Source organism: Branchiostoma floridae, chromosome 10 (genome assembly GCF_000003815.2).
Source record: "Branchiostoma floridae strain S238N-H82 chromosome 10, Bfl_VNyyK, whole genome shotgun sequence".
Lineage (NCBI taxonomy): Eukaryota > Metazoa > Chordata > Leptocardii > Amphioxiformes > Branchiostomatidae > Branchiostoma > Branchiostoma floridae.
The window spans coordinates 3,558,701-3,584,808 of NC_049988.1; the positions used below are offsets into that span (position 1 = coordinate 3,558,701).

A 26,108-nucleotide genomic window follows, 5' to 3' on the forward strand; every position below is an offset into this window, starting at 1 on the left:
CTCGAGTTGCGAAAAAAAGACTTATGATAACCTTTGTTATTTTGTTGTTCCTTGGCAATTGTAACAGAGAAATAAGCAACAATGTACAAGATCTATTATTATATTTGTCTAATGTCAGGGTTTGTTTCATACAAAATAGATCATGTACAGTTTCTTTATATATTCTTCAGGATTCTATCTACATTTACTGCTAAGACGCATTGCCATAGTTAGTATAACAGTGTACAGCACAAAGAAACTTGCCTTAGTATGAATGTAAAATACATGATGTTTTATGTACAGTGTGCATTAGCCCAATGGACAAGATATGAGTTATCTTGTTCAGAAAACAATTGCTGTAAAAAGATCTTTTGTGATGATATGTTGTCTACATTGGAATAAATCATTAAAACATTGTGATTGTGTGTTCATATTGGATGAATCGCTTTGACTCTCAGTGGCTTTGGAATAGTTTCCTATTGAATAATTGATGTACTAATTATTTCCATTGGAGTGCCTGTAAAAGCTTCACTGACAGCTAAAATGTACAAGTAGTAAAACAAAGCAATTATTATAGTACAGTAGATGCCAGTTAATTGCACAACGGATAACTGAACACTGCTGTTAATTGCATGGAGTCCCATAGTTATTTCAGTCCAACTGAATAACTTCGCTTTGTTGCACCATCCGGATAATTGCACAAAATGTGCTGGCAAATGGGGAGTGCAATTAAACAGCTTCTACTGTACCATAGAAAACTTTTTTCTGGGCCCATTTAGGCCTGTCCATAAACATCTGTCCAGTCCTTTTTATCAGCCAATCACATATCCGAATACTGTCAAGAGGCAACGTGATTGGTAACTTACCCGTCAGCAGCAGGAAAGGAGTATCTGATTGGCTGGCTGTCTACCGAGAACGCCAAGGCCGTTGCTTGATACAAATGTACATACAAGAATGCTCAATAAACGCATATATGATTGACCAACGCCTCTTACACACAATTCTGACAATCTCCCAAAGCGGGTCTCTCACTGGACAGCGCCTGATTACCCCAGTTTGCGAAAGGCGTTCGCAAACTGGCGCGATCAGATGCCAATCGGCTGCAATTTGCTCCCAGTTGACTCCATTTTGTCGCCTGAAGATTTAATATTTATTATATTAGAAGCATGGATGGATATTAGAAGCTCACATCGGCATATGCAGGGCGTTTTCCATTGCGGTTGAAATGGAAGAGGGTCATACAAAATATAACAAAGACACAGATTACATTATTTTAAACCTTTATGAATATATAGACATGGTCACTAATGCATATCCATAGCACAAAGTAAATATTTTAGCGTTACAAATCTCTTTGACTTTTAATTCATTCGCAATACTGTGATCTCCAGTAACCACTTCATCAGCTAGCAGGGCTTCATACGTAGATTCGTCTCATGTCAGTGTGATCGCAAAAAAAATTGCATCAAATTCGCAAAGTTTTTGCAATTTTTGGTCACACACATACGAGGCCCAGTGAGATATCCGTATTAGAGAGAGGTGTGCATGTACATATGCCAAAGAGACCCTCAAATTCCACAGTTCTGTAATAAAAACGGACATCCCCATGGTACAGGTTAGCTATTGCATGAGAAGAATGAATTGAGTCATTCTGAATCACTTGACAACAGATCTATTGTGTACCATCTTTGTGTCACGAAACAAATCTCCCTCAATACGATCATATTGTTACCTGCGTTTTAGTTTGACATTTTATCAATACAAATGATCGCGTATCTATGCCTACACCTGTCTAAAACAGATATTTCAAACTTGTGCTCACAATGCGCAGTTGAGTATGGGGTCAATTTCTATTGTCTTACAGATAGCAACTTGCGTGATCCGTATCAAAAATGCTTGTCTGGCGGACAGCGGATATAAATGGGTATTGGGTGGGCCCTTAGAAACCCAACAATGCATAGCGAAAACAATTTTGTATTTCCGGTTAGGCCGTGTTGATTTCATAATATGGATGGCATCCACACGCACAACAATTTCCAGCTGTTTGCAACAACAAAAAATCTTTAACTTTGATGTAAATCGTAAAAATCAGCTGCAAAATGAGCAAATATACAGAACTTTATTGCACGACAATTGTACATGTATGGCAACAACTATTACACAAAGGACAAAATAGAGGTAAGGGATAAAGCTTAACAACCTAGTTAACATAACAATAAGGGCTAAAATAATTCTTTGATATCGTATTACAATATATGCAGTAGATTGCAAAAATATCTGAGAACATAGAATTCCAAGGTCAATTTCAAGGTCAAAGACAAAGATGTGAAAGAACAAAAATAAAATGTCTATTGTTCGGTCTACCATACTCTGTGTTCAGTCGTATGTTCAACCTTCCTGACAAATTCCATAGTGAAGGCAACTTTTTTATCAAGTCTTTTTTTTTATTCGCCCGCTCGCCTCAGTTTTATTTTTAAGGGTTCCCGGGGGATGTCATTTAAATAGTCAAATCAACATGTCCGCGTCGTCCCGAAAAATAGGGTAGGTAGATAGGTATTCTTATTTTCTATTCTATTCCATTTTATCTTTTTATAGATTTCAACCGGTGATCCAACCAATGTGTTTCAGCAATGTAAAACTGTTCAAATGCACTAGGCACTAATATTTATTTCCAACATCATATTGCAATCATACAGGTATAGATTGTACCAACACAAGTCTATTGATAGTCTAAACAAAGGAGAATAATGTTTGATACACATTCTTGTATCAAATTTTTTTAAAGCCCCAGACTGTTAACAGAGAGCAAAATGCAGTTAATTCATTTTGAATTCTGTCACTATTTTTTTCCTACGTCTTAGAAACACAATTTATATTCACGAAGTCCATTTTTTAGCTATATCTGTTTGATAACCTTATTTATTACCTGGATACATACCATCCAATCGCAAGGCTCCTAACGTTTGACACTAGCCAATCAGAATTCTCCTCAAACACCACAAGTTCATCTACTCCGGCAACGCCAGGTGACGTAATGTCATGTGATACGACTCAGCCAATCATCGTTGTGCATCCCAGCATGGCGCATAACCCGGGTAACTAAGAACAACATTGATATATAACAGCATTCAAACACAGATGCTTCACATTCGTTGCTTGAGATTCATCAAATTCAAAAGTGATCGGATTATTTAGAATTTCGCTGTATTTCTCGGCAGTGATCTGGGCTTATCCAACAAGAATCAACCATGGTAAGTGTCTCTGTTTTTTCCTCCTCGATCTAGCATTATTACATAATAATGACAACGACTGTTTTAATACGTTTTCATATTGCTCTTTGGATTATCTGCTTGCCAACGAAATTGAAGATGTATTTTTGCGAAAATCTTGAAATGATCAGTTCTTCTAGATCTACTCTCTGAGCAACGGTTCAGCTCCGGCTGTTTTAACACGTTTTAAATTTTAGGCCTTTTAAAGTTTTGTCAGGCTTCCCTATTTTGTCCTGTTGTCCGCCAGCCAATTGGATACTACGTATACAATTCTTGCAACCAAAAACATCAACATCTGGGAGGAAAATTGTACTATACAGACTGCAAACGTTTTCCTGAATCTATTTCTTTCTTTTTTCCAGCGTGAATGTATCTCTGTCCATGTCGGCCAAGCCGGTTGCCAGATCGGTAACGCCTGCTGGGAGCTGTACTGCCTGGAGCACGGTATCCAGCCTGATGGCCAGATGCCGAGCGACAAGACCATCGGCGGTGGGGACGACTCCTTCAACACGTTCTTCAGCGAGACCGGCGCCGGCAAGCACGTGCCCCGTGCTGTCTTCGTGGATCTGGAGCCCACTGTAGTCGGTAAGGCATCCCTTATTTCCGTCAGGCTTCTTAAAGTTGCCTGGTATGCCCTCGAAGACAGAGAAGGCATGGACTCTACAGCTATACCAGTAATCTTAGATGTAGATGTCATCTATGTAATCGAATCAACATGGGCTAATGATACACCGAGGTGAATGAACCTTATCTATTGTAGTATTGCATTCTAACAGTCCTTTCATCATTCAGTCTGTTGCCTTGATATATACGGTCATCTTTTGAATATTTCATGTTGGGTGCGGGCATGTCGACAGGCAAATCCCTGGAGCTACGTTTAGAACAATAAACGTTCCTATTGACTTTGCTTTGACTTGGGAAATGTCCAATCGGATTATGTAATTAACTAAATGTGAATTAGAATGAAAAATGAAAAGCATGAAAGTCCATCCGTGTTGGTAACGATAGCATTGTAAACTTTACATAAACGTCGCTGAAAATGACAAATATGTTATGTTGAGTTCTTTGTCTTCTTCATCGTGTCATCACTATACTGTCCCGCTCCAATACTCCACACACTGCCTTCCTCTGGGGGTCAAAGCTTCCAGGTCTTCCTTGGTGCATGGTTCGGACAGGAAAGGGCAGACAAGAAGATGTTTCATAGTCTGCTCCTGTCCGCAGTCACAAGCAGTCTGTCCACCTGGGCTGAGACCCCACTTTGCCATGAGGGTCTTGCATCTACCTGTGCCTGTTCTAAGGCGGTTGAGACATGCCCAGGTTGGCCATGTCTCCTCTGCTCCTGGAGGAAGAGATTCCTTTGGGGCGAGGTTAAGTCTGTGTGGTGCAGTCTGGAGGTGGTGGGACCACATGGCCATCCTCTGGGTCTCTGCACTGCTGCTGAGTGCTTCAACTGAGTGCATGAAACTACGTCTTGACTTAAGTCTCTTTGGCACAGGAGTGTGCAGGTGGAGTACATGGTGTGGGTCAGTCTCTTGTTTCAGTTTTTCTCGCTGTGCTGCCACGGCTCTTCTGATGTGTGGGGGAGCAATACTACACAGCAGGTATAGGTCATCAACTCTGGTGGCACGTAGGCATCCGGAGACGGCTCTACAAGCTGAGTTCAAGGCCGTGTCCAGCTTTGCGGTGTGCGCTGACCTGCACCACACGGGAGCCGCGTACTCTGCAGTAGAAAAACACAGTCCAAGAGCTGTACCTCGCACGGTACTGGCATCTGCGCCCCATTTAGTGTTTGTAAGCTTCTTAAGAATGTTATTCCTGGCATCCACTTTCATTCTGGTGTTCAGGATGTGGGTTTTGTATGACAGGGTCCTGTCTAAGGTGGTGCCGAGGTAGACTGGCTTGTTGGTGCTAGTCAGCCACTTGCCCTGCCAACATACCTTCAGTTGGCGATCTGCTTCCCGGTTTTTCAGATGGAAGACACTAACCTGTGTTTTGTCTGGGTTAGCTCGCAGGTGGTTTGCTTCGTAGTAAGGGGTGAGGCCTACAAGGGCATCAGTGAGGGTGTTCTCTACTTCCTTGAAAGTCCTTCCCTGTGCACCAATGCTGAGGTCGTCAGCAAACAGGAACCTCCTGGTATCGGGATGTCCTGGTTGGTCATTAGTGTAGATGTTGAAGAGCAGCGGAGCAAGGACGCTGCCTTGGGGGAGACCGTTTTTCTGCCTTCTCCATCTACTGCGGTTGCCATTCAGGTCTACAAAGAACCGTCTGTTTGAAAGTAGGTTCTGGATCAGTTCAGTGAGTCTTACATCCTTAGTTATCTCAAAGAGCTTTTTTGTAAGGATCCTGTGGTTCACGGTGTCATATGCTGCGGAGAGGTCCACAAAGACAGTTCCCGTGATCAAGCCTTTCTCGTAGCCATCCTCGATGTACTGTGTCAGGTTCAGGAGTTGGCCAGTACATGACTTTCCTGGTCTGAAGTGTAAAGAATAAAACTTCTCATTTTTGTTTTTCAAAAACGACGTCTCCCTCTCTCTCTCTCTCTCTCTCTATATATATATATATATATATATATATAGGTAATAGGTAATATATATATAATTTGTCGTAGCACTTGATGCAAAAAAGAATATACGTTATTAATATTCATATCGTTCTCTTGCTTTTGCTTTGGAATCATATGATTCAAATTTAATGAGACATTTATACTGTCCATTTACATGATATTTTTTTAATGTTGACAGTTTTCAAAAATGTATAAATTGCATGTTGTAAATTTTACGCACGTCAGTCTAAACTGCACAATACATGTATTGGATTATGTTATTACCAAATGTCAACACAGAGTTCCATGTATCTATCAATATTTAATAAAAAGGAGCCCAAAAAATTTTTTTCATGGGTAGGTTACGGCATCTATTTGTCGCAGGGACCCGGGTTGATTTTAACTACGATTTGAAAAAAAATCTAGGTCCCGCCGCGCCCCAAAATAGCCCAGTAACCACAGGGTATCCCACTGGGCAATGGGGGGCACGCCCGAAAGTGCAAAAAATATCAGCCCGTAAACTATCCGGAGGGGTCCCTTTTTCCAAAATGTCAAAGTAGCAATACATCTTGGTTTTGAAACAACATTGTGATCATTGTATTGTCCTCTTTCCATCAGATGAGATCCGTACCGGCACCTACCGCCAGCTGTTCCACCCTGAGCAGCTCATCACTGGTAAGGAGGATGCCGCCAACAACTACGCTCGTGGCCACTACACCATCGGCAAGGAGATCGTCGACCTGGTCCTGGACCGCATCCGTAAGCTGGCCGATCAGTGCACCGGTCTGCAGGGCTTCCTCATCTTCCACTCATTCGGCGGTGGCACCGGCTCTGGCTTCACCTCCCTGTTGATGGAGCGTCTCTCCGTCGACTACGGCAAGAAGTCCAAGCTGGAGTTCGCCATCTACCCAGCCCCTCAGGTGTCCACCGCTGTGGTAGAGCCCTACAACTCCATCCTGACCACCCATACCACCCTGGAGCACTCCGACTGCGCCTTCATGGTCGACAACGAGGCCATCTACGACATCTGCCGCCGTAACCTGGACATCGAGCGCCCGACCTACACCAACCTCAACCGCCTCATCGGCCAGATCGTCTCCTCCATCACCGCCTCCTTGCGGTTTGATGGTGCCCTGAACGTGGATCTCACTGAGTTCCAGACCAACTTGGTGCCGTACCCGCGTATCCACTTCCCCCTGGCCACCTACTCTCCCGTCATCTCTGCAGAGAAGGCCTACCACGAGCAGCTGACGGTTGCAGAGATCACCAACGCCTGTTTCGAGCCAGCCAACCAGATGGTGAAGTGTGACCCCCGCCACGGAAAGTACATGGCCTGCTGTCTGCTGTACCGTGGCGATGTGGTCCCCAAGGATGTCAACGCTGCCATCGCCACCATCAAGACCAAGCGCACCATCCAGTTCGTGGACTGGTGCCCCACTGGCTTCAAGGTCGGCATCAACTACCAGCCTCCCACCGTGGTGCCTGGTGGAGACCTGGCCAAGGTGCAGCGTGCCGTGTGCATGTTGAGCAACACCACCGCCATCGCTGAGGCCTGGGCCCGTCTCGACCACAAGTTCGATCTGATGTACGCCAAGCGTGCCTTCGTGCACTGGTAAGATCAACTCCTCTGTTTTGTAAGAGCATTTACATATAACCAGAAGTAATTGACCAAGCCGCATTTGACACGTTAACTATAAGGCAGCAATGCCTACGCTGCACTCGGTGGTTTATTATGTACTTACAGGAACCGAGCAGGTTTTGTGTCACCATTATACACCTCGGGTCGGGACATAAACGATTTCTTAAAGCACAGAGCTGTAGAATTTCGATAACGATGAATGTGTTTCCTATGACGTAAGTGACCTAGTTTTCTTTTTGATGACTTTTTCATCATAGTACAATGTTAAACTTTCTTCCAACACAAAGGTACTAGTATACACGGTGGGCGATATAAGCTTCGTGGTACGTTTGACCAATTGCTGACGTCACATGTACGCAAGATCACGTGTCAGTAAGGTTACGTGTTTGTGACTCACACGAGTTTACGTTCAGTCCGAGTGATTGGTCATCATTGATCCTGAAGAAGGCGACAGTGGTCATTGAAAATTTGATTTGTGTATTCCAATGTGTTGGAAAATACTAGATAACAATTGTATAACAATACAGATGAGTTTCCATGATTACCTTGTGATATTTTTACTTCTCAGTTCATTAATTTGGGATTGTTTTCTCGCAGCAAAAGCGCCACCTACATCGGGTACTTATAGCGGCGAGAAGCAGAACTCCAGTCAGGAGCTCTGAGGAAGGTGTCTGAGAGACAACAAAACGTAAGCTAAGTAACTACTGGTTGTGGAAAAGAATTCTCCCATATCCTGACTATCCTGTGTTTTTTTTCCAGGTATGTCGGTGAGGGTATGGAGGAGGGAGAGTTCTCCGAGGCCCGTGAGGATCTGGCCGCCCTCGAGAAGGATTACGAGGAGGTTGGCGTCGACTCCGTTGATGACGAATGCGAGGAGGAGGGGGAGGAGTATTAGATACTGCAAAACCCCTTCCATAGCCCTCCATCACAAAGCAAACACACATGATTTAACAAAGTAAAATGAAACACCAAGGTGTTGGAATCCATTAAACAATGAAATTAAAACTTACGGCTGTGTGTCAATACCTTTGTGCTGATAACGTTTGACTAATCGAGATAAAAGGAACAGAAACAAACTTAAAGCTACTCTATGAACACTTTGTTCCCAAAATTGAAAATATTCACAAGAACAAAACATCCATGTGAATTATGTGCTAATGACACAAAGAGAGGGGTACAAACTTAGCCATGTTTGGGATTGTGGGTTCGTCGCAAAAGCGCCACCTACATCGGTTACATATAGCGAAAATGTTCCGAGTTCAGCCATTAGCAGCGTCAACTTTGACCTACGTGGCTGCTGACAAATTTCTACATATCTTTTAAAAACACGTTCTTATGGGACTGCGTTTTTGGCGCAGATGTAGGAATTTGGCCCGGCATCTCTCTCCCATTTTCCCTCACATTTCTGGATGGACCACCGCCAACCTAGACGCTTGTTCAAGAAGACACAATCACGAAATCTGGAAAATACAGAGAGCAAAAATTCTTATCACGTTAATTTAGTTTAAACACTGGCATGGAATATCATATTTCAATGTGTGTGTTTGTGTGTGTATAGTTTGTGAAGTTGTGTATGTGTGTGTGTGTGTGTTTGTGTGTGTGTGTGTGTGTGTGTGTGTGTGTATGTGTGCTTGTGTGCGTGTGATTGAGTGTGCTTGTGTTTGTGTGTGTGTGTGTGTGTGTGGGTGTGGGTGGGTGGGTGGGTGGTTCGTCCATGTGTCTTTATGTGCATGCTTATATGTGCGTGTATCTATGTGTGCATGTACGCGCGCATGTGTGCATATGGTGTGTGTTTATGTATGTATGTGTGTGTGTGTGAAGTTATGCGTGTGTGTATGTGCGCACGCGCGCAGTTCTGTGTCTGTGTGTGGAGGAGGTTGTGTGTGTTGATGTATATGCGTATGTATGTATAAGCGCGCGCGATCGCGCGCGCGCGCGCGTGTGTGTGTGCGTGCGTGCGTGTGTGTGTGTGTGCGTGTGTATGTATGTACACTTGTGTGTGTGACGGCTTATAATCGTGCAATGTAATATCATGCTCTCTTACCCGTTGTTAACGTCGTGAGCGCCTTCAGCCCAGTTGGAGTAGCCGGTTGTATCAAATGCAGGGCCGTCCTCCCACACGAATGTCCCTTCTGCGACTACATCCGTCAGACCAATCCAGACATCGCGCTTTTTCCCTGTGCGACTGTGATCAACATGAAAAATATTGAGATGACACTGTTCTTTAAGGTAAGTCTTTAAATTAAGCGAGGACAATGTGCGCTCATGTTAGTAACTTATTTTAACAGTGCCACATGGAATGACAGACAGGCAAAAGGTAAAGGTTGCTCCATAGCCTTTTTGAGGCTGGGGGGGGGGGGGCAGTAGGTTGTTATCTACTGTGTCTAGGGCACGGTATTCGAAGGCGTAACCCAACCCGCTCCTTCTATTGCCTTTTACTTCCCCAACCGGACAAACACGTTGCGTATCAAGGATGCCCACCGATGAAAGCATGTCCAGGATATCCAGAACGCGTCGCTTTGCTTGAGACGTGTTCTGGATAAGTGAAGCTGTGCTTCGAAGCATGTCTTCGATAGGAGCACATTCTGGATACAACAAAGGCCGTTTGATATATACATTTGTACAAGCTGCGGATAGGTATAAAAGGATTGACGGATTTTCCCCCTTACCGTTGCCAGTACTTGAGAACTTTGACTACCCATTCGTTGTCAGCCTGGCTGCGGATGGTGAAGAGTTCCGCCCCGTCTCTGGCGCAGCTGGCTTTTGCGGCAGGATAGGAAAGCGTCTTTTTGTGCAGCTTAAGGCAGATGCCACCGGGACGCTTGATGTACGAGGATGGGCACACTACAATGTCAATAGAAATATTTCATTTAGAGAGAATCGTTTAGTCAGTGCATGTATGGTGATATTGACTTTCGACTACTACTATATATGTTTTTATATACATATCGTGGCTCCTACGTCATCTCAGGTACCATTTAATCTGCTTATGAGACATTACATTTTGAACAGTTGTCATAATTTGCTTAAGTTCTGCTTTATTGCTGCTTTTATATATGCTTTTGGCTTGCTCATTCTTGAGATACTGTGACCACCACCACCACGCACCACCGCCCCCTCCCCCCAACCCCCACCCCTCCCGCAGGTTTGTCGCCCAGGGATTAGACAAACACACATAAAACCATTAAAAGAGGTACCCCTTCCACAAACACACGCACAAACACACAAACAGACACACACACAGACACACATACATCATACATACGCACGCATGCACACAAACTGACTCAAGCCCACAAACAAACAAACGCACACACACACGCACGCACACAAATTTCACTGTTACAGTAATGAACTGTAATGTTTTCCTAGCAACAAAGGAGATATCATACCTAATCCCCGACCGTTGCCAACAGCAGCCGAGCCAGTCCTCTGTACACAACAATAGGTGAAATACTAAGTTCTGCTGCCTCATATTTTTGTTGCGATGAATTGTGTATATTCCATTCGAATTTAAATCACAACTAGCACTAGAGAAACACCGAAATCAACCAGGACACAGTGAAAACAAAAAAGTGGACCTATACCTGGACCAAAGTTACCGCCAGGGTAGCCAGTAGACACAAGGGCAGAATAAGTTGTCCCATCTCGTCTCGTTTTGTTATTTCACTGCTTTTTAAATTAAAGTTGAAGATGAACTTACTGATCTAGGTAAGTCGTGGTGCAAACTATTGAGTGTAAAAATCAGATTTCCTATTGGTTTACTATTATGTAAGATTTGTAATCCCTGATAAGGTACTGTTTTTTATTACCATTCTTTTCTAATATTCGCGAACTCGGTGGCTCAGTTGGTGCTTATGGAAATCGACCGTGCATTATGACACAATATACACCTCAGGGCAGGTCATTAACCTTCAATTATCCTACTCCCAATTTATCCCACCGTGCCACTTACATGGATTTTCCGACCCAATAAACAACTTCGAAAACAATAATTTAGCTTTACGAGCGTAACACCGTGTATTCAAAAAACGTTCATTGCGGGTCAGAATTCGAATCTGTAACTAACTGTACAAAACTATTCAAGTGATTTCAAATAGAATTAAAATCAGCACATACTTTCTATGACGAAATGATATGTCAATACTGTAAATATGTTCAAATTGTAATGCAAATAGAATAGAACATGAACACCATTTCGTAGACTGTAGAGTAGCCAACGTCAATAGAGAGCTGAAATTTATAGACTGATACATCTTATGATTCTCTACTTCATACACCTATAATAGTAATACAAATTCATAGTTTTTTTTTTTTTTTTTTTTTTTCCAGGGCTTTATTAGTAAAACAAATAATACTTTTGTCAACAACAGAGTATCTAAGCTACTATTGTACATGGAGTAATTTGAAGTACTAGTGAAATACACAATAGGTAATGCGCATGGAAGAAGTATCATTGTCTATATAAGAATTTCTCTCATGTACTTATACGGGCTATTATGTATAACCAATATACACCACATGGTTGCCACAATTGTCATGGAATAATTATGATACATGTAGATGGTTATCAAAAACAACAAGTAACTTTTAACATTCGGGACTTTTTCTTTCATAACAATGTATAGTTTACAGTATGTTATAACACAGTAGATCTAGACTGGACTAGAACTATAGTTTACATACTATGGGTTTAACAGTTGTTGTTGCTTTTTATGAGCTTAAAAATTATTATTTAAGTACATAGAAGTAAACATTACAGAACATGAAGTCTGTTTTTGAGTTCACAATTGAAGATGTTAGATAAGTTATGGCCTGAAATTGGCCGTGGGCACTTTCTAGAAAAAATCCATGTTTTAAAGATAACCCACTTTGCTATAGATATTATTCGTATTCTTTTCTTCAGGATATTTTCGTTTATTGGCTGGTTTACCTTTCCCAGTATCATCTCTTCAAAATCAATATAAGGGTTACCGGGGCTAAATGGTACAGAAGTATGTACTAAATTCCACAGGTTAGTTAGCCTTTTACATTCCAGGAACATATGTTTATAGTTGTCAACATGACCACTGTCACATAATTTACATACAGGATCAATTACTTGACCATCTTCATCTTGTATTCTCCATTTGCTTAATTTCTCACCACATGGTAAAATTTGATGAAGTAGTTTGTAATTAAGCTCTGCTATTTGTGTTTCTTTACATGAAGTTGTGCCTAGCATTTTCCAAATCTTCTTCCAATTAAGTGAGTATATATCAAAATGTGTCTGCCATTTCTGTTGGCAGTTTGGAACTATAAATATTTGTAACATAAGGTTTTGGTATATCACAGAAGTTTTTGGAAAATCTAAGGCTGGTGTTTCTAACGTTTCTCTTTCGATACAACAATTTTTACGTATGGCTCTTTTTACAATGAGCAATTCACACATCCAGTTATGTTTCTTGGTAAGTTTTCGGAACACCTCTCTGTCACTTATAAAAGTACCATTTTTTAAAATATCCTGTATATAAACAAAACCAGAGTTAATCCAATGTGGGTACAAGAGTGTTTTCCCCCCTGATACAATATGCTTGTTTCCCCAGATAATCTGGTTTGTGTCACAATTGCTTTTAGCTTTGTACCATGCATAGATAACTTGCTTATAAAAGAGGGGTACATTACACAGGTATTTGTCTTCAATGCAACTCATTTGAAACACAAAATTCAAGTCTATATCTAAGGAAGATAAGTAGTGTAAAGGGATATATCTCCAAGAACCCTTACCATTAAGTAAACGTTTAACCCAAGACGCCAAGAGAGCATCTTTCACACTATGTATGTCTAGCATTTTTAAACCTCCCTGTTCATAGTTGCCAATGAGAGTTTTCCGTTTAATTTTGTCCTTTTTTCCACTCCACACAAAGTTAAAAAAGGCAGTATTTAGCTCCTTTAACACTATTGTTGGTGTTGGAAGAATGTTCATTACATATGTTACCTTTGCAGCTGCCAATGCCTTTACAATGGTTATTTTCCCAAATAAAGTAAGATTCCTTTGGCACCATGTATTGAGAACTGTTTTAACTTGTTTTACCTTGTCATCCCAGTTTAATTTCATTAGTTGTTCCTTGCTATGACCAAAATTTACACCAAGTGACTTAATTACAGAAGGCCATTGGATACCTGCTATTTCATCTTTTCTGTGTTTCCATATACCTAGCCACAGTCCTTTTGTTTTAGCTTTGTTTAAGTTGGGTCCAGCCACATTAGAGAATGAGCTAAGGCACTCAAGTGTTTCATACAGTGAGTCTTCAGTGGACAAGAAAACAGTGGTATCATCTGCCACCTGGCACATCTTAATTTCTGCTTCATCTACTGTGACACCTTTGATATTTTGGTTATTTTGTATGCTATAAAATAGGATCTCTGCTACAAGAAGAAACAGTAGCGCACTTAATGGGCATCCTTGTCTTATACCCCGCTGCAGTTGTATACTAGCGGCTTTCCAGCCATTGTTGATGACTGAGGCCAGACAGTCAGAATACATGATCTTTACCCAGTTTACAAAATTTGGGCCAAAGTTAAATTTCTCTAATACCTTAAACATAAAATTGTGCTCCACACAATCAAATGCTTTCTCAAAATCTATGAATAGTACAATACCTGTCTTATTTTTGGAGTCACAGAAGTCAATTATATCTTGAATTAATCTAACATTTTGTCCTATGAAACGTCCTTTTATGTAAGCACACTGGTCCTTATTTATTAGATCTTTCAGGAGAGGTTTAATTCTATTTGCCATGACAAAAGCAAGTATCTTATAATCGGTATTTAAGAGGCTTATAGGTCTCCAATTGCTAAGTGATTCCATGTCTCCATTTTTGTGTATCAATCTTAGTAGGGCCTTTCTGAAGGAGGGTGGTAGTTTTCCTTCACTGAGTGCATTGCAAATAACAGAGTGCACTAAAACTCCAATTGAAGGCCAGAACAGTTTGTAAAATTCAGGTGGAAGCCCATCAGGGCCAGGTGTTTTACCTTGTTTCATGCTTGTTACAGCTTCTTCACACTCATGTAATGTGATTGGTTTGTCACACTCCTGCTTTTCTTGTTCAGATAGTATGTTTGGAATATTCATAGATCCCAGGAAGTCTTCAATTTTGTCTTCGGGTACCTTTTTAGAGGAGTATAGAGTTTGATAAAAGCTTCTACACTCTTTTAATATCTCTGCTTGGTCATGTATTTTTTCATTGTCTCTCACTAGCGAGGTTATACAATTTTGACTTTGCTTCTTGTTTTCTAAGCTCAAAAAGTACTTGGATGGTCTTTCACCTTCTGCAATATATCTTGCTTTTGCTCTGATTTGTTGACCTTTGGCCTTTTCTAGGAGAATACTCTCCAGCTGCGTCTTAACACATTCATATTCAGCAAGAGTTTGAGGATTTAAATCCTTATCTATTTTCTCTTGTAGAGTTTCCAATTTATTTGTTGTTTCTTTTTCTAAGGTGTTTCTCTCTTTAGTTTTAAACTTTGACCATGCTATAGACAGCTCTTTGATCTTCATTTTGCATATTTCCCATATAAGTTCTGGTTTACACTGTTTGAATTCTATTTTGGTATCTTCTATAAGCCTTTCTATTTCGAGTTTATAGTTTGGATCGTTTAAAAGATTAACATTTAGTTTCCAGAATCCATTTCCTCTTGGTGTTTCCTTAACATGCATATCTATAAACACAGCATTGTGATCACTGCAAATACTGGCATAATGGCCAGCTTCCATAACATCAGTCAAGGTGTTTTCAACCAACCAGTAATCTAGCCTTCGTGCAGTTGTTTTTCTTCTCCAAGTGAAACTTTTCAGTGTGGGATGCATGTGCCGAAATATATCTTGTAGGTTGAAATGGGCACAAAGGTCCCTTACGGCCTGATTTTTGTCAATTGTCGCCAGGGACCCACCAAGAAGGTCCATATTTTGGTCAAGTATGGAGTTGAAATCACCTCCAACCAACATTGTGTATAAATTCCAGTCATGTAACCATTCTTGAATGTCATAGAAGAAAGTTCTTCTCTGTCTTTGATCGTTTGGTGCATATAAACATAGTAGGGTATATTTTTCCTGGTACAATTTGAAATTCACAACAATTTTCCTTCCTTCAGTGTCAATTTTTTGTTCTAGAATTTCTACAGGCAGTTTACTGTCAAATAGAATGCTTACACCCCTACTATGGTTTGTACCAAAAGAGTGGATGGTTTTACCACCCCATTGTTTATCTATAGTATGTATTATATCCTTTGTCAGATAAGTTTCCTGTAAAAGGCATATGTCAGTCTTCTTCTTTTTTAACCAAGTTAAAATTTTTAGTCTTTTATTGTATGATCTGATTCCTCTACAATTGAAGGAGATCAGCTTCATGTTTCTGTGTGTCATCATCTAAGCGAGGGATTGTGTGGATTTGAGAGGGAAGTATCTGACAAGATATAAAGCATACTCATATGAGATACATGTACATGTGTAAGATATAAAGTATACTTATGTGTTTTTTCTCCTCTTTGATGACTTACTCTTTGCACTTTGTTTTGTTTCAGTTTTTCTCTGTTCTTTTAGCCACATCTCGATTGATGGCTGTGCTGAGTCACGTTCCAGGGAGTTGTTGCTAGAGTTATTGTCCACTTTGTCCTGTTCGGTGTGTTGCTCTACTTGCCGGTTGTTGACACGGCTGTGGCTTCTGCTCCTTGTAGGGTACTCCTTTCTTCCCTGCGACCTGGTGTCTGCTCGTCCTGGTTGACTGTTCTGATTGTTCGGAACAAGTTCTCCATTTGTCTCGTCCATGTCAGAGGTCTCGTCTCCTGTATCACTATCTTGCTCCTGCTCAGGTTCCTGCCCTGGAGCAGCAGTGTTCTTTCCTGTGTTGTCAGTGCGTGTGTCTGGCAGACTGGTAGTGTCGGTGACTTCTCCATCCAAATCACAATTTGGGTCACCTCTCCTGTGACCAGGCTTCCTACACTGCAGACAGACTACCTCATTTTCACAGGTGCTTCTGTGGTGCCCTTCCAGTAGGCAGTTGCTGCATTTTTGTGCTCTAGCACGATTGGCCTCTTTCTGCTCTCTGTGGTAGAACTCAGCCACAAAAAGTCCTACGGACATCTTGGGAGGGAGAGGTGTGCTAGGCTTCTCGATATAGACAAATCTTCTGCCCGTCAGAAAGCGTGTTAGCTTACCCTCCTTATTCCGAGCTCTCTCATCAATGACACGGCTCAGTAGCTTGTAGCCTCTTGTGCTGAGAGTTTTCCCTATTTCTTCGTTGTCATACGATAATGGTATGTTACTCACAATCACTCTGGTAGTTGCAGTCCCTGGCCTCACGACGAAGGGGTTCTTCTGTAGCAGTGAGGCCTCTTGTTCCCTGAGTGTGATAGTACCTGCTTGGATTAAGCTCAGGCGGTCTTGGTTGGTGCGTGGGTACAGACGCCAGTGTGTTCTGCCCTTGCCCTGAGGTTGCGCTCCTACAACTGTGACAGGTCCTGAAACCTCCTCAGCCGCAAGACAGATCTCTACACATGATAGTGCCTCGGCGTCCGCTCCGATGTATACGTCGGAAACCTGCACAAACAGTGGCTCGACTCTCTCTGGTTGGTTTTGCTGGTGATGGTGGGAGGGGGGCCCCCGCGCCGCCATGTTGGATGCGTTTTTGATCCGGATTTCCGTTTCAAAAAGCTATAGTTCCGGCTTCTCATACGTTTTCCAGGGACTCTGCAACTCACCAGTGTACACTCTCACAATTTTGTTCCTCGTAAGCTTGCAAACAGCTCAGATTTCCACAAACAATATCAGATATCTGGAGCTCGAGCAAAAATCAAACCTTCTTCCACAGCGCATGCGCACTTCCATACAAATTCATAGTTCTAGTGAGTTTAGATATAGACAAACATTTGATTGTAGAACTACATATCTGTTTTCACATTTTCACCATCACAAAGAAGCAAGGATATTATTAAAGTAGAATTTACATTTTCTTTTGCTAGCTCGACAATGTTTACAGTCACATGTATAAACTATTCTTATGCTATGACGTGTACGTAGCCTAGTGGTATTATGTACAATAAAGGTCTTCATTCATTTATTAGATAAAAACTATATGTAGTAACATTCTACGTGGCTTTTCGAACCTTTCTTTCCTATACATAGAACCTGTACAGTAATATATTCTTACCTGTGAAACCACTTGGTCGACAACGTTAGCGATATTGTACGGTTTTTAGTGCAGGGTCGACATGGAGTAACTTCTGCCTGAAATGTTGTTCAACCACTTTCTTGGGCGCATCTAAAATGTCAATGTCTCACCTATGACATGTAGGCCGCCATAAACAAAGTCACAGCTAGCTTGCTTGTACCCCTGTCACATTATCTTATTCAATTTCAAACAACTCAACAATGCACGTCAAACGTGGTGGAAGACGAGACACATTTTATGTCAAATTGCTCTTTCTATAACTAGAAAGGCCGACATTTGCTTAAGAGCCAATACAGCATATTTCAGCCATACCCCTTCCCACGCAACATTGGACTGTTCCAAATCACCCCTGCGCAAAAATGGAACATCCTCTTAACAGTACATTATCCCCCAAAGAGGACTGGTATTGTGAATTGATTCCAGGTAAAAACAGAGCTTGCTTCTATTTTTCAGAAAATGACAATAATCACACCTTCCATTCAGAAAATTTTCATCATGACTGAAAATTGTTGAATGACTTCATGTAATGTTATTAACAATTTTCAGTACGATAACTAGGTGTAAGTTTAAAAAAGTATAAGCTCCTTGTGATGTGGGTACATTTATTATTGCAGTGAACTTTTCTTATTCAAGTAGGGCATACGATTTAATAATTATCAAGCAGGTGCAGGTACTGTAGGAGCGTTTGTTTTCTGCTGTAAAACTGTTAAACTGTTTTACTTTGTATGCAATCAGCCATCGAGCCTATTCTTATTTTAGTTTAACAACTTCCTGCCAGACCCGGAAGATACGATTGAACCTTGTTCGAGGATTTATTTTCGTCTGTCTGGTCAGTCTGTTCATACCCTGGCGCTGAGAGTGTTTTATTGGGCTGAAACTCTGGCAGTTTAAAGTTACTTACAATTTAAATGTTCAAAGTTTATGTCAAACAACAACAGCACTAGGAACACATACATTTGCTCTGGAGAAAATACAGCAGTTTTCGCAAGTTCCAGTCCAGTGATAGAAATGTGGCCACTATAGACAGGTGGTCACTATAGAGAAAAATGCTGATCTATTGACTAGGAGCCATACGTTACACATGATTTCAGTACACTGATCATTAATCATATAAACATTGCACAGGTAAGCCAATTGTTTAGATGTACAATTAAGTTCAAATAATTCTGAAGAGAAATATTGATGAGAAAATAATCATTCTCGCCACTGTCTAACTTATAATTACGTATCAAAACTAAACGAAGATTTTCTAACTAACGCACCTTTCGCCGACTTCTTCAAAGGACCGCCGGCTATCAATCAAACACGGCTGTTGATTAGACTTAGAGTTTCAAACAGTCATGTGCTGTGTGCCAGTTGACAGCGAACTTCATGCTACGTGATGTTTTACATTGCTTGGACCTTCTTTCCTACAGCGGTGCTTCTACAAAATATTTAGACTGTAACACTGAGTCCCACATGTTTTATAGAATAGAATTTGACACAGAACAGCGTTTTTTGCTGGGTATTTTTCTTGAAACATGTCCGTGGGAATATCAGCGAGGCGGCGACGTAGGGATATCAGACCGTCAACAAAAGTCGCACGGCGGCTAACGGCGCAGCGAAGATACTAGCGCTATAAATAAGCGCTTCAACTAAGGATGGCAACCCGTACAATATTTTTGTATACTGTTGAGCTAAGTTAAGTTTGTTGTTTATGAGGTTTTAGTTGTCTTTGAAGCTTTGACCCGAAATATTTTAAAGTCAAACTGCTGAAGAGAAGTAAGTGACTGCTACGATTATCGTAGATATGGCCCTAAAAAAACTGATAAAAGAAGCCTTCTCAATAGTCTAAAATGCAAGAGCTTCCGGGGGGGCTTCGCCCACCTGGGTCCCCCCACAGTGGCCCTGCCCCTGGACCCCGCCAGGGACATTCGGCGGCCCCCGGACCCCTGTCCGACGCTTTGAAAAAATCCTGGCGAGAAGTCTGTACGGCCTGAGTCTTCAAGTTAACGTATTGTGTGGTCCCGCTTATGAATATTAATTAGCCTTCGCTTTCCTCTTCGCTGATTGGCTGAACCATTAATTGAATTAACTCTTCCTGCCGGCTAGACGCAGGTGCAGATGTCGGCTCTGTGGGGTGAACGTCCGAAAGGTCATGGCATGGAGAACGAAAGAAAACCAATTTCCCCTAAAACAGTGCTGTAATTAAGCCTTTTACAGTACTTTATGCCAAAAATTTTACTTGGATCATTTTACCAACTATCTTATGCCTATCTATACCAAATGTTACTCATACCAGGGTACAGGGGTGCAAAATATACCGTTATAAGACCGTCAACAACAGTCGCACGGAGCTAACAGCGCAGCGAGAATACCATCGCTAGCGTTTCAACTTCGGATAACAAGTTATAAGTACTGTTGAACTCAGTAACGTTAAAGTTTGTTTTTAGTTGCCTTTGACGGTTTGACCTGAAATAGTGTTACGCTAAACTCCTGAAGAGAAGTTAAGTGACTGCTGCGATTATCATAGATATGCCCCTAAGAACTGATACAATATAAAGCCTTCTGAATAGTCTAAAATGCTAGAGCCTTAGGCGGGCTTCGCTCCCCCTGGCGGGAACACTGCTATATACGGGATCATGAGGCCCCACTTATGAATATTAATTAGCCTTTGGCCTCCTCTTCGCTGATTAGCTAGGTCTTTGATTCAATTAACTCTCCGGCTGACGCGCACAGGTGTGGCTCTGTGCGGGGTCACGGAAGGTCACGTCAGGAGGCCAAAAGAAAACAAATTTCCCCTCAGAAAAGTGCCACAATTAATCATTTTAAAGTTGTTTATGTCAAAAATTTTACTTGAATCTTGTTACCAAGTATATAATGCCTATCTATACCAAATTTCAGGTCATTTAATTGTAATACCAGGGTACAGGAGCCAAAAGTGTCCTTTTTTGGTCAAAAATTGGCCAAAAATCGCAAAAATAAGCATTTTGTTGCACTGTACACCAAAAGTGTTATTGAATTTATATGGGGGCATTATCAAGGCACATCTGTGTCAAATTTCAGCTCATTCGGTTGCAATACCAAGGTACAGGAGCCAAAAGTGTCCTTTTTTGGTCAAAAATTGGTCAAAAAATCGCAAAAATAAGCATTTTGTTGTACTGTACCCCAAAAGTGTTATTGAATTTATATGGGGGCATTGTCAAGGCACATCTCTGTCAAATTTCAGCTCATTCGGTTGCAATACCAAGGTACAGGAGCCAAAAGTGTCCTTTTTTGGTCAAAAATTGGTAAAAAAATCGCAAAAATAAGCATTTTGTTGTAATGTACACCAAAAGTGTTATCGACTTTATATGGGGGCATTATCAAGGCACATCTCTGTCAAATTTCAGCTCATTTGGTTGTAATACCAGGGTACAGGGGCCAAAATATACAGTTTTGGTCTAAAATTGACAAAAAAATCTCAATAAAATCATTTTAGAGGCAGATATGACAAAACAGAGAAAAAAGCATCAAGGTATTGGCCCATTCTACCCTTGTGCCAAATTTCAGGTCATTCGGTCCAGGAACGGCGGAGATGAATCACTTTGAAGATTTGACAGGAGAAAGAAGAAAGAAGAAACATTACGAATACAATATATTTCACCATACTATGTATGGCTGAAATATAATCAAGAAAGAAAAGAGCTGTTCAAAGAAGCCATCAAATTCCATCCAAACTTTCTCACATTCACTGACAAAAAGAAAGCAGTTCACCTTTTAACATCACTAAACCCACACATAATAGAAAAAGTGGGATCTTTCGTCTTCCACTGTCTTCGAAAAAGGAGTCGAACCCAATAACCCAGGATCTAGAGTTAGCTTTTATTAGTTTTAGACCAGAGTAGACACTTGTGTTATTGTATTTTACACTGTTTGAATCTATGTTACCTGCAATTAGCCCACGGGCAAGAATTTGCAATAACTTGATTATACAATATCCACGATCTTCGGGCGTATCGATGGAAGATCGGCCGTATTTGATATCGATAGAGGGTTGCGCGTATTTTTCACCTGAAAACCGCCCCTGTCACATATAAGCCATACTTTGTACCCTTGTACAATTGTTGTTGTGCAATAAAGTTATCATTTTAAGCGAGGCTCGGGCGATTGCCGCAGAATCGTCTTCCGATCGATTTTCGTCAAATGTGACAGGGGTATTACGAGTGAAGCCGACATTGTGTGTTCTTTGAGGGTGCAAATTGAATTCCTATTTTTATGAATTTATAAAAAGATACTATGTGCTATAGACCATACAGGTAATCATACAGTGCATGTTTTCTGGAATCCAGTTGCACATGTTATGAGTAATACGCTGGTGTCATACAGCAACTGAAGTATAAACATACATGCAAACGTTACCAAAACACCACCTGCTTAGCAAAGATACTGAATATCAATGTAGAACAATGTGTCTGTAAGCAATCTACTAATCTACGACCCAACCCTGAAAAAAACACGCAAGATCGTAATTTGGGCTCATAGATATCTGCACACAGATTGGCATAAACCTAGATATTTTAGTCCATACGGAAGCTATCGTATTGCATTCATAATACATACATATACAGTCAAACCTGTATTAGGGGCCACCTGTACAGTCAAACCTGTCTATAGTGGCCACTCAAGGGACAGGACAAATAAGGCCACTATAGGCAGGTGGCCTCTGTATAGAGGTGGCAACTTGTAGATAAAATACCCAAGGGACCGACAAAAAGTGGCCACTATGGGCAGGTGGCCCCTCTGTAGAGGTGGCCCCTAATACAGGTTTGACTTTATATACAAACTTATATACATATATTTACATATCAGTATTTTTTCCTTTGAAAACCAATCTATCATACCATACATATGTATATATGTAAATACCCCAGCTAACATACGTTCCTGGGTGCAAGATAACCTATGACCCTTTTTATCGCAGCTAAGTATTGGTAATGGGTATTACGACATTCGCCATAAACCCCACAAAAATCCAAAAGGTGCAAGAAGTAAAAAAAAAATGGTTAATCCTCTACACTTGAAATATAGGTTGGAAGGTGGCATTTGTATGTTGTAGGGATTTTGCACTGGCCCGAATGGCATTAAGGGCGAAACAATTTACATGTTACACAGCAAATCTAAACTTGAGAGATGTTCATGTAGCTCAAAAATTGTTCACAGGAAAGTATCGGTTTAATGCCGACCGAGGCTTCTCATTTGGTGATGCACCCATCTTTTGAAAGGGAAGAGAATGAGGGTCAGCTATAGGAGGAGGTGCCTTGAGCAAGTTAAAGGGATAGGAACTTCTCTCTATATGTACCCTGCTACTTAAACAGCAAGCAAAATTGCTGCCCTGTGTTCCAATAGGCACTACATAAAGTCATCTAAGAATTTAAGATAAATAACCGAAGGATGAACTGATTGATGTACAGCACCAGTATCTACGGAATCTGATGTTCTTTGATGATTCGGCCATTTCAGATAGAGTCTAAATACTTCTGCGGCGATTACATGTTATACATGAGGATTCTTCCATCTGCGATTTAGATACTTTTAAGCTGAATGTTTTGATTTGGCCTTCCTTGCAAGTTGTTAAAGTATCACCCATGTTCGTGGCAATGGGAACATTGCCGCTGTGTGGACATGACATGTTTTGGTTGCCTTTATTAGATGGTTGTCCAAGATGGAATGCAGTCTTGTACATAACGTTAGTCTGCTCCCTATCAGCCCATGGAGGGAGAGTAAGAGGGTTACCATATAAGGTCATAGGTTTCCGTCTAGAAATGAGACCTCTCTGTCGTCTGCCATACTTGCCCATCATAGCCATATCTCGGACTCTACGCCTGGTTTGTGCGTTTGTTCCATAAGATGGAATTTTTCTATTTTGAGCACTTATTGGAGAATTATCTGCAACTTCTGCAACTCTAAATGCTGTTTGGTAAGACAGAAGCTTACGGCCTAAACCATTTACTTCAGGAATGGCTTCATCAGCTTCTAAATAATTGAAAGGTACAGGGTCGTCTAGCTTTGAGTCCTGGTCTAACTCCAAAGGCACCTGCAGTGTCAAAGGGAATGATAAGGGGCGCCTTCTGGTGTTTTCGTAGCTGTAGTATTCATCCTCGATTTCCCAGTAGAGATGCAGTGATGCTGATCTCGTGTTATAGTAGATGTAGTAGTCGTCAGGAATCTGCCAGTAAGTCCCAGAAGCCTCAGGCGTTAAAGTGTCAGTATTATGGTACTTGTAGTACTCGTCGGGAATTTCGCTGTATTGCTGCTCATCACCTGAATATGAAGCTTGTTGAGTGACCCTAGTCCCAGTTGTTTTATCGGATGCTGTCGTGCTGTGGCTGACATTGAGAGAGACAACATGGCTACCGGCTCCACTGACCATCCACTGGTTTAGGGAGGTTATACTTACAGGAGACCTTGTCGTAATCTGACCGACATTGAGAGTGACAACATGGCTACTGGCTCCGCTGATCATCCACTGATTTAGGGAGGTTACGCTAAGAGGAGACCTTGTCGTAATCTGAGCAACCTGTGCAGTTTGGTTGCCCTGTGAACAGCAACCATGTTTTTTTACCAAACAGGTTGGAATCAGTGCAACCAAAGAAACTAATAACACGGCCAATAGTGTGATGAGACCCACATGTAGGGATACTCCCTTTCCCGGTTGTACCGTCACAGTTCGAGCTGTATAAGGACTCGTCTGATTCTCGATCTCGGGGTTTCTTGTACCTTCTGTCGCCTCCTTGTGTTCTATTTCCTTTTCCTCTACACAGGAGGCACCTTCAAGAGTATCTGACAGGGTTGTGGTAAAGACATGTTGGTATGTTTCCCCCCAGGCAGTTCTGAGCAAACAAGTGACATTCATAGCCTCTTCATGACCAAAGACAGAAGTGACATTTCTACTGTAACCATCACTATAGTTCGCGTTACCGTGTTTACCAGCTGCGGCATCATACAGAACTACAGCAACATCCTTGGATTTGTAGGATTTGTCCACGCAGATGGGAACGATTCGCAGATTAGCCGTCCGACCCCAAGCAAAGTTAACGCCACCTGCATCTGTCCACGCATGTTTGCACAAGTGTGTGATGTTTTCATCTTGTTTGTTTGACTCGGTATTTATGGATATCAGTACAACAGGCAGTTCATATTTCATTTTACTTTCCATCATAAGATTCAGTAACATGCATTGACCTGTCGGTTCTGCATTTGCTCGGAAGTCGTGTTGCAGTTGAATATGATATCGCTTCACTTTGTATGCTTGGGTAATACAAAAAAGTGCTTCGCTGAATGTTACGGCAATGCGCTGCTGAGATTGCAGAGATTGTCGGTAATCAAGGCTCCAATTAGTCACCAAAGGGGAAGAATCTCCAAAGGTAGGAAATTCATTTCCACTGACTTTGAGGATTTGTAAATCGTGGAGTCCCTTTACAGTTTCTGTAGATAGATGCCACAATGGATTATTGCTTAAGTCAAGGATGATCAACCGTCGCAGTGACTGAAATGCTTCTAGGTGGATGCTTTGGATGAAATTTGATTTCAGAGAAAGGTGGCCTAGTTTTTCTAGTTTGTTAAACCAAGATGGCTCAATACTTTGCAATAAGTTACTGTCGAGTAATAATACATTCAGGGTAGTAAGGGCTTTGAAACAGTTAGAATCTATGGTACTTATGTTGTTATGCGATAGTGACAGACTGTAGAAAGATTGTGGGGACTTCAAACCAGTGAACCATATTTGCTTGACATGAGTCAGGTTGTTGAAGTCAAGGTTTAGGAAACTTAATTGAGGAAACATGGCCAGGGTGTACTCTTCTATATCGGTGATTCCGCATTCAACCAGGGAAAGGGACTGTACTGGCGACTGCTGAGGTGGTCGGAGTTTCTTAACGGAGAGTATGCCAAATGAGAACCCTCTAATGGCGACATATTCATTGTTAGGGAGGCATGGTAAGTTTTGTTGGGGCGAATTTAGCATATCTTGTTGCTGTAACTGCTTAGTACACAGGATACATGTGGCCTTTGGAGGGTTAATGTGCCCATAGCCGACACCCTTGCCAAATAATGCATTACTGTGGGGGACACAAGAGGACCATATTTCCGTGCTCTTGCACCCAGGAAAACATGCCGGGTCTGAAATTCCACATGTCACTTGGATGATGAAAACTACTACCATCAATACTTTCTGCATGCTAGTTAAAATGGTCTTAACGATGCAAGATTAAAAAAAAAGAATTGGAATTAACGTTCTGTGGTATGTCACAAAAAGATCTTATGATACCTGGAATTATCGATTAAAATGTTTTTCTTTCTTTCAGATTCTTGTTCCGTGTTAGGAGACGCTCGAATTGTCGGTTGTCCTCTCTGAAAAATAAACAGATGTGCATAGATTTATTTCACGTCTTATCTGATGGATGTCCCTAGTAGAAACTATGTACTCATATCATTTACATTCTAGTGCGGCT

At 41.4% G+C, this 26,108-nt stretch overlaps 2 protein-coding genes across 3 annotated transcripts; one reads left to right on the plus strand and one right to left on the minus strand.

The window, feature by feature from the left end:
• The first annotated feature begins 3,150 nt into the window (after nucleotides 1-3,150).
• Nucleotides 3,151-8,437, plus strand: LOC118424112 (tubulin alpha-1A chain-like). The gene is made up of 4 exons (XM_035832597.1): nucleotides 3,151-3,230; nucleotides 3,611-3,833; nucleotides 6,409-7,402; nucleotides 8,189-8,437. The coding sequence occupies exons 1-4, from the start codon at nucleotides 3,228-3,230 to the stop codon at nucleotides 8,322-8,324; spliced, it is 1,356 nt and encodes a 451-aa protein (XP_035688490.1). The 5' UTR covers nucleotides 3,151-3,227; the 3' UTR covers nucleotides 8,325-8,437.
• LOC118424113 (galactose-specific lectin nattectin-like) lies at nucleotides 8,414-17,717 on the minus strand. Of its 2 annotated transcripts, none has more exons than XM_035832598.1 (6): nucleotides 17,617-17,717; nucleotides 11,017-11,101; nucleotides 10,822-10,861; nucleotides 10,099-10,273; nucleotides 9,474-9,614; nucleotides 8,414-8,889 (listed from the first exon to the last, which is right to left on the minus strand). In XM_035832598.1, the coding sequence occupies exons 2-6, from the start codon at nucleotides 11,074-11,076 to the stop codon at nucleotides 8,763-8,765; spliced, it is 543 nt and encodes a 180-aa protein (XP_035688491.1). In that variant the 5' UTR covers nucleotides 11,077-11,101; nucleotides 17,617-17,717; the 3' UTR covers nucleotides 8,414-8,762. The 2 variants fall into 2 exon arrangements, with proteins under 2 accessions (XP_035688491.1, XP_035688492.1); XM_035832599.1 differs by having other exon boundaries at nucleotides 11,017-11,098; nucleotides 17,617-17,698.
• Nucleotides 17,718-26,108: the final 8,391 nt, after the last annotated feature.